The sequence below is a fragment of the Mirounga angustirostris genome, unplaced genomic scaffold (assembly GCF_029215605.1).
Source record: "Mirounga angustirostris isolate CCGP_5_RB_7025 unplaced genomic scaffold, mMirAng1.0.hap1 SCAF_9, whole genome shotgun sequence".
Classification (NCBI taxonomy): domain Eukaryota; kingdom Metazoa; phylum Chordata; class Mammalia; order Carnivora; family Phocidae; genus Mirounga; species Mirounga angustirostris.
This window is the reverse complement of record NW_026991717.1, coordinates 18,096,129-18,105,138: the sequence shown is the minus strand read 5'-3', so window position 1 is coordinate 18,105,138 and position 9,010 is coordinate 18,096,129. Positions and strand designations below refer to the sequence as shown.

General features: G+C 43.6%; 1 protein-coding gene across 9 annotated transcripts in view; it reads left to right on the top strand.

Annotated features, from left to right (window-relative positions):
• Window positions 1–9,010, top strand: part of TTC23 (tetratricopeptide repeat domain 23) — a 116,239-nt gene that overhangs the window by 23,275 nt on the left and 83,954 nt on the right. For all 9 annotated transcript variants that reach the window (XM_064569963.1, XM_064569965.1, XM_064569959.1 and 6 more), the window contains 2 exons: window positions 240–390; window positions 784–909. In XM_064569963.1, coding sequence (XP_064426033.1) covers window positions 240–390; window positions 784–909 — 277 coding nt within the window. The remainder of the gene's footprint in view (window positions 1–239; window positions 391–783; window positions 910–9,010) is intronic.

Here is a 9,010-nt window from a genome sequence, read left to right as displayed (position 1 = left end):
AAGTTGTTCAGTTCCCGCTCGTTCTGTTTACTTCTAGAAAGGCCATTTGGGGAAAAATTTATCTTGAGTACTAGGTGCAAACCACTCCTTTGGTTTTTACAGTCAGGACAATATTTCATGCCGCCCTGATCCATCTCTATGCGTCACTTGCCAATACGTGAAGGAGACCTCGTTCGATTTCCCAGCCAGAGATAATTATAGTGAAAGAGAAACTGAGACCGCTTTTTCTTTGTCCACAGGACTGTCGCTGCAAGCAAAGCAACATGCAGAAAAAGCCAAAGAAATCCTCACCAACTCCATTGTGCCTCCCTATAACGACAATACAGATGTTTTCAAGTGTTCAATTGAACTGTTCCATACCATGGGGAGAGCCTTACTCTCCCTTCATAAGTATCCTTTTGTTCTAATCATTCCACCTAGAAAAGCCCCCCATAATGCTTATATTTAATTTTCTTTTTTTTTTTTAAGATTTTATTTCTTTGAGATAGAAAGAAAAGAGAGAGAGAGCATGCGCAGGAGGCAGAGGCCGAGGGGGAAGCAGACTCCCTGCTGAGCAGGGAGCCTGAAGCAGGGCTCAATCCCAGGACCCTGAGATCACGACCTGAGCCAAAGGCAGACGCTTTTAACCGACTGAGCCACCCAGGCGCCCCTTATTTTCAAGGCCAAATCAAAAAGTGACAAATGGCTCAGGAAGGGTGATGGGAAGTTTAAGAGCCAAGGATGTCCAGGAACTGGGGCCCCAGAATCTAGAGCCATATGTGAAGTTTCCTGAACACAACCCAGATTTAAGGAAGCTTCAGAGAATTTGTCAAAGGCAGAGCAACTTGCAAAGGAGCTGCTGCAGTGTGGAAGGATTATAAAGGAGGAATGGATAGAAATTCAAGCACGGATCAAATTGTCATCTGCACAGTAAGTTTCCAGTTTAGGACATTTTGAATACATCATGGCCGGAGGTTCTCTGCCAGAACAGTCTGTCTTCAGGCAGAAGGAGCTTCTCCATGGTGCTGTGTCCGTGGCTCTCCGTGGCCGTTGTCCAGAAGCAAAAGAGGACCATGGTCATGTCACAGCAGCCACAACCAAGGCACATACATCAGTGACATTTTTTTAAAAAGATTTTATTTATTTATTAGAGAGAGCACGTGCACGTGCACACAAGAGAGGGAGAGAGAGACAGAGCAGGAGGAGAGGGAGAAGCTGGCTCCTCCCAGGACCCTGAGATCATGACCTGAGCCGAAGGTAGATGCTTAACCGACTGAGCCACCCAGGCATCCGCATCAGTGACTCTGTTCACTAAATAATGTGGTGCTGATACATCCACCCCTGGGTCCTAGAGTTCTGATGTCATTCTCTTGACTTTCTGTTTCTTGTCTGCTCTCCTGGACCCCCTCCTCTGTGTTTAAATCACCATGTATTTCGTACCACAGAGAGGAAGGAGATATTTATTACATGCATAACTGGCAGAGAGCTCATATCTAGAATCTGTAAAGAACTCCTATATATCAATAAAACAAAGACAAACAATAGAAAAGCAGGCAAGAGACTTCACAAAAAAAAGGATGCCCACATAGCTAATAAGCATTCTAAATATTCCACCTCATCAGTCTTCAGGGAAGTGAAAATTAAAGTCATGAGCTACTACTACAGCTCCACTAGAATGGCTAAAGTTTTTTTTAAATCTTTTTTTTAGCCAACATATAGCACATAAGTTTTTGATGTAGTGTTCAGCGATTCATTAGTTGTGTATAACACCCAGTGCTCATCACCACACGTGCCCTCCTTAATACTTAATGTCCCATCCCCCCACCCCCTCCCCTCTGAAACCCTCACTTTGTTTCCTGGAGTCCAGAGTCTCTCATGGTTTGTCTTCCTCTCTAATTTCTTCCCATTCAGTTCCCTATGGTCCTCCGCACTATTCCTTATGTTCCACATATGAGTGAAACCATATGATAATTGTCTTTCTCTGCTTTACTTATTTCACTTAGCATAATCCCCTCCAGCTCCATTCATGTCTATGCAAATGGCAGGTATTCATCGTTTCTGATGGCTGAGTAATATTCCATTGTATATATGGACCACATCTTCTTTATCCATTCATCTGTTGAAGGGCATCTCGGCTCCTTCCACAGTTTGGCTACTGTGGACATTACTGCTATGAACATTGGGGTGCAGGCGGCCCTTCTTTTCACTACATCTGTGTCTTTGGGGTAAATACCTAGAAGTGCAATTGCTGGGTTGTAAGCTTGGCTACGTTTTTTAAAAGACTGATAATAATATCAAGTGTTGGTAAGGATGTCCGGCTCTTAGAGGCTTTCTCGTATGTCGTTGTTTAGAATATGTTTGGTATAACTACTTTAGAAAACTGGCTTTATCTTCAAAATAGTAATGTTCATCTGCTCTATGACACAGCAGTATCACTCATAAATAGAACAGAAATGCACATATATGTTCACCAAAAGACAGCCAAGAATGTCCAAAGCTACATTATTTGTAAAAGCCAAGAATCAGAAACAATCCAACTGTTCACCAAAGCAGAATAGATAAAATTGTGATCTGTTCGTACATAGGAAATGATGAGACTGCTCCTTTGCTTCACATCAGGGATGACTCTCACAAACATAATGCGTCGTGCAAGAAGCCAGACCCAAAGAGAGGAATCACTGGGAGGGCCTGTCAGTCCAGAATTTCTTCCCACCCAGAAGTAGGTATTCTATCTTGTATTGTAAGAGAGGAAAGAAGCAACTCGGAGGTCCCAGATCTGATACTTGTTGCATCTGTTGAAACCTAACCAATGTTACGAGAACTTAATGTCCAGCGGTATTGCTTCAAAAAGAGGGTAAACAAACTCTCCTTGGCCAGAATCCGGCATCTCCTCTAAGAATTCTTTCCAAATAGCAGTACCAAATCTTGCCAGCAGATGGCGCGCCTCGTACACATCTACCCACCAAGAATGGTGGCTCAGTCGTTTGGCGTCTGCCTTCGACTCAGGTTATGATCTCAGGGTCCTAGGATCCAGCCTCGCATCGGGCTGCCTTCTCCGTGGGAAGCCTGCTTCTCCCTCTCCCACTCCCCCTGCTTGTGTTCCCTCTCTCGCTGTCTCTGTCAAATAAATAAATAAAATCTTAAAAAAAAAAAAAAAAAGAACGTAAGTCAATGTTTCCAGCTGTCGTACAAAGTTACTTTATATCTAGCTGAGTTGTTTTAAACTTCACCACTTCTTTCAGTCCTGGTTCTTCGCAGTGACATAGTCACTGGAACTTGCGTGTTTCAATGGCATGGTTTTCATTTGATCACTCTGCCTCATTTCCTCATTGAGTTATGAATATTTTGCCTACACAGAGCTGCTTTAGAAATGTATGAGGCTTTGTTTTTGTACATTTCAGCTTATATTCACAACCCCAAGGGCCTTTTCTTTTAGCAGGTCTTGATTGCAGAAGACCAGGATAATGTCTCAGGCAGCTCTCACGGGATTTGTGTTCCTCTTAAAAGGGTATCTTTCATGCATCCTCCTCCTCCTTCTGCCTCGCCTTTTATGGTGTCCATCAGGCCAGGCCAGTTCTTTTCTCCTCGGGCTGACAGATGAATGCTGCCGGGTGACTCATGGTCCGTGCCTTCTATCCCTAACTGTGGGCTGAAGTGTTGTCCCTTTTACCTGACCTCCTCTGTTCTAGCACTACTTCCTATTCACTAATCATTCATTAACTTTGGAGACTAAGTCCAAAACATGTCCCTATGCAACCCCTTGTTTTTTCTAAATGTGATCAAGAAACTCGCTAGTGAATATGGGCAAACCCTTCCCCTGTGTTAAGAATTATTTTCTGCCCCAGTTACTGCTGCTCCAGAACATGTGACCTGTCTAGGATTTCCCTAGGACCGTGTGACAGGTCATCTTTGGAGTACTCCACAGCTTGCTCGGTGAGCACTTGGCCTGGTGTTGCTGTGCTGACTAGCTCAGTGCACTTGGGATAACTAGAGCATCAACAGGACATCTCCTGTATCTCGAAGGAACGGGACGTGGTGTAGTCAACAGTGTGGGCTTTACAATCAGGTAGCCCCGAGTTCAAATCAGCATCCATTCCACCCTCCCAGCTGTAGGACTATGGGCAAGTCCCCCACTCTCCTCTCCTGTTAAGGTAGGAATGATCAGACCTCCAAGGTTTGCCATGATGATGAAATAGACCGCACATTAAAGCATCTGGGTACATGGTGGAGGAGGGGTAGAGGGAGAGGAAGAGAGAGAATCTTAAGCAGCCTCCATGCCCTACATGGCACAGATTACCTTCATATCCTTTATCTGCTTTCTATTTCTTCAATCCCTTAAAGTCTTAAATTTCAGAGCGCTGTATTTTTCTCGTTCCCTTTCTAACACTACCGCCTTATAATACACATTTCTTTACACAACTACAAATAATAACGATGATACTAGGCAACCACACCAGCCACTGACTCTTGACCACCTTCTGTGTCAGGCTCTTGCAAGGCGCCTTTTAGATCTGGTCTCATTTAGTCCTATGTGCTGGGCACTCTTCCTAGTACCGTTTTCAAATGGAGCAACCGAGGCAGGGCTGGATCTCATGACCCTGAGATCATGACCTGACCTGAAATCAAGAGTCAGTTGCCCAACCAACTGAGCCACCCAGGTGCCCCAAGATTTTATTTTTTTAAGTACTCTCTGCACCCACTGTGGGGCTCAAACTCATGACCCTGAGATCAAGAGTGGCATGCTCTACAGACTGAGCCAGCCAGGAGCCCTGGTAGACCCTTTTTAAAAAGTAGTTATTATAGTTACTATCCAGTGGAACATTTCTCTTTGTGCTGTTTCATCTTGGAAACAGTTTGGTTTTAAAGCATGTGCTTATATCGCAACTAAGATTCTGTACTTCAAGGCTGCCCCTGGAATGCAATATTCTTTCCTATTCTTATCCTATGACTTGGGAAAGGCTAAGCACTCTTTGTCTTTACTTTTGTGAACCACCTACGTTAAAATTAAGATAGGCTTATGTTTGTTTGTTTGTTTTTAAGCTTGACTTTGTTTCTTTGTCTTGCTTCTCCTTGATCCATTATAGTCATGAGATTTGGAAAGTGATTCTAACATAAGCTTTCCCAAGAGGAAAGGAGATGAGGAAGTTTCCTCCCTTGGCCGGGACTTCCTGGGAAGGGGTAGAAGGTAATGGAATAAACAGTGGTATGTGGGACCTCGTGTGTATCTACCTGCCACCACCTCACTGGGATGCTGAAATTCGACTTAGTTCTATAGGCTTCCCCATAAAGTATCCCCAGTGGCTTTTATTGAGAATTTTTGATACTTCAGTAATCACCTTTACTCTCTTGCTTTTAGGTCCTACAGTGTTCAAACCAATAATCTCTAAATCTTACTTTCAGGACTCAACCGGTTTTTGTTTTGTTTTGTTTTGTTTTAAGTTTATACCATCATGTGGAGGTCCTTGGTGTTAAACTTATACCTCTGTAGATGTGTTTCTTTAAAGAATCACCTTCTCGGGGCAGCTGGGTGGCTCAGTTGTTAAGCATCTGCCTTCGGCTCAGGTCATAATCCCAGGGTCCTGGGATCGAGCCCTGCATCGGGCTCCCTGCTCAGAGGGAAGCCTGCTTCTCCCTCTCCCACTCCCCTTGCTTGTGTTCCCTCTCTAGTTGTCTCTCTGTGTCAAATAAATAAATAAATAAAATCTTTAAAAAAAAAAAATCACCTTCTCTACATCTCTTTTTTGAGTATAAAGGCTCTGACAAATGCTCATGTGTCCAAAGCCCTGCTTCTCTCCTCCTCCGGGAAATGCCCTGTTCTTTTCCCGAGATGTTTCTCCTGTCAGCTCCTCCCATGGGACACTATTTGCCTGGCATGCCTTATGCTTGTTTCACAAGGAAATGATTTATTTTTTTCCGGTGCTCTTCTTTGTCCTGTATTCCTTTGATTAAAGAAATGCACTTCCCTTACACAAAATCTGATTTTTGAAAAATCAGGGTTTTTTTTAATGTGGAGAAGCACAAAACCCTACATGGCACAGATTACCTTCATATCCTTTATCTGCTTTCTATTTCTTCAGTCTCTTAAAGTCTTAAGTTTCAGAGCGCTGTATTTTTCTCGTTCCCTTTCTAACACTACCTCCTAAAAATACACATTTCTTTACACAACTACAAATAATAACGATGATACTAGGCAACCACACCAGCCACTGACTCTTGACCACCTTCTGTGTCAGGCTCTTGCAAGGCGCCTTTTAGATCTGGTCTCATTTAGTCCTATGTGCTGGGCACTCTTCCTAGTACCATTTTCAAATGGAGCAACCGAGGAAAAGGGAGGTCATTTCCCAAGGTCACACAGCTGGGAATGGCAGAGCAGAGCCAGGTCTACCAACCTTGGGTGCCCGGGCTCCTCACCACAGCCCAGATCACATTCACTGTGCAGAACAGAGACCTTACAATACAGTCTACAGAGCAAAGCCTTTAGCTGTGTGTGCCCGAGGGTAGACAGAGAGATTCAGATGTAAGCCTTTTCTCCCTCTGCCTCTAGAAAATCCCACTTGTCCTCTTTCTGGATTGATTTCTCATCAGATTTCGATTATTAGCAACCTTCCCACGAAGCCTTTGCTTTTCGTTGTTGCTCCATATTCTTGCCAAGTTCCAGAGCTTTTATTTATTTATTTTTGATTTTTGATTTTTTTTTTTAAGATTTTATTTATTTATTTGAGAGAGAGAGAATGAGAGAGCACATGAGAGGGGGGAGGGTCAGAGGGAGAAGCAGATTCCCCACCGAGCAGGGAGCCCGATGCGGGACTCGATCCAGGGACTCCAGGATCATGACCTGAGCCGAAGGCAGTCGCTTAACCAACTGAGCCACCCAGGCGCCCGATTTTTGATTTTTTTATTAACATATAATGTATTATTTGTTTCAGGGGTACAGGTCTGTGATTCATCAGTCTTACACAATTTACAGTGCTCACCATAGTACCTACCCTCCCCAATGTCCATCACCCAGCCACCCCATCCCTCCCACCCCCCTCCATTCCAGCAACCCTCAGTTTGTTTCCTGTGATTAAGAGCCTTTTATGGTTTGTCTCCCTCTCTGGTTTCATCTTGTTTCATTTTTCCCTCCCTCCCCCTATGATCCTCTGCCTTGTTTCTCAAATTCCTCACACCAGTGAGATCATATGATACTTGTCTTTCTTTGATTGACTTATTTCACTTAGCATAGTACCCTCTAGTACCATCACGTCATTGCAAATATTTATTTATTTTTAAAGATTTTATTTATTTGAGAGAGAGAGAGCATGAGTAGGGGGAGAGGCAGAGAGAGAGGGAGAAGCAGACTCCCTGCTGAGCAGGGAGCCCAATCCCAGGACTCATGATCCCAGGGATCATGACCTGAGCCTAAGGCAGACACTTAACCAACTGAGCCACCCAGGCGCCCCCAAATTCCAGAGCTGTTAAAAAGAAACTCTCTGTTGTCTTGGTAATACCAAAGAGCTTGCATTTGTCTGTGGCCTGTTGAAACAAGGCTCTGTCCCTGTGAGCTCTTCGGAAGCCCATCTGAAATGAGATAGTGTCTCATCACGCACTCTGGAGAATTACTGTGGATGTATTTTCATTCAATAAAATATGTTGTGGTTGAAGTTGCAGACCTGCCAAATTCACATACTGCCACATTCTGTTGTTCAAAACTCTCTATCTTTTCATCTGTCTGGTGTTTCCTAAAGCTGCCTAAACATATTATGGGCATGCGGAGACAGTAAATCCTCAAAGTATTCCCGGCAGGCAGAGGGAAGCAGAAAGGAGACAATGTTACATCCCAAACATTACTACAGCACCAGGAGACTGTGGAGATTACCTGAAATTGACTGAGGCTTTAAGGGAGTTGGCAGCAAAGGCAAGGCCATCATGTAGGCATTCCCTGAGACCGTACCCCCTCCATTCCTTTTTTATTAAATATATTGTGAAGCTAAAGTAATTTTATTTTCTATTTTGTCTTTTCTTTTACATGAACAGCATACCCTTGATGAGCTCATTGGAGATGACGTTAGCTTGATAAGCCTCTGTTTCTGGCGGTCTTGTGGGTGCCAGGACCCTGGATCAGGGTCCCGGCAGCAGCCTCAAGGGGCGAGGCCTAGAATGTGCTTCATTCTTTGCATACACTAAACCAGAGAGGGTTGTATTTGTTCATCTTTGGAACAGCGTAAAAGTACAGATGTTGTTAGGCAAATATATACACACTCCAAGCTTACCAAATAGGACATTTCAGGTACATGGAGGCCTGTTCTGTGTCCTTCCCAATCCCATGTTCTTCCCCCCACCCCCTAACTTCACAGGCAGTTATTATCCTTAATTTAGTTTTTTTCATTCCTCTGAATGGAAAATGTATATATACTTATACATATATATATAGCCATGAAAATATGCAGTATTATTTCTCACTTTTCAAACTTTCTATGTATATTTCCTTCTGTAGCTTGCTTTCCCCCCCAATTACATTTGTATTTTTGAGATGTACCCATGTCAGCTGTTACATATATCTCTAGTCTCTTCATTTTATTTATTTATTTAAGTAGGGCTCCACACCCAGCGTGGAGCCCATCACGGGGCTTGAATCACAACCCCGAGATCATGACCTGAGCTGAAATCAAGAGTCAGATGTTAACCACCTGAGCCACCCAGGCTCCCTTCTAGTCTTTTGATTTTAAACCCACACATTGTGTTTTATCCATCTGACTTTCCCCCAACTTAATCATCAGTGTTCACAGGGCAAACATATAAACTCAGTGAGATGAAATTTCAGTTTCACTCTTGTACATGTCTCTTTGGGCAGACGTTCAAGATTATCTCTGAGGTCTATGCCCAGGAGTGGAATTGCTCACTTGACAAATATCCACATTCTCAACTTTACCAGGTTTGCCAAACACTAATCTATGCTCTCGCCAGTAGGATTTGGAAATTCCCCATTACTCCACATCCTTGCCAACACTCGATACTGTCAGACTTCTTATCTGTGCCAATCGTATGGTTT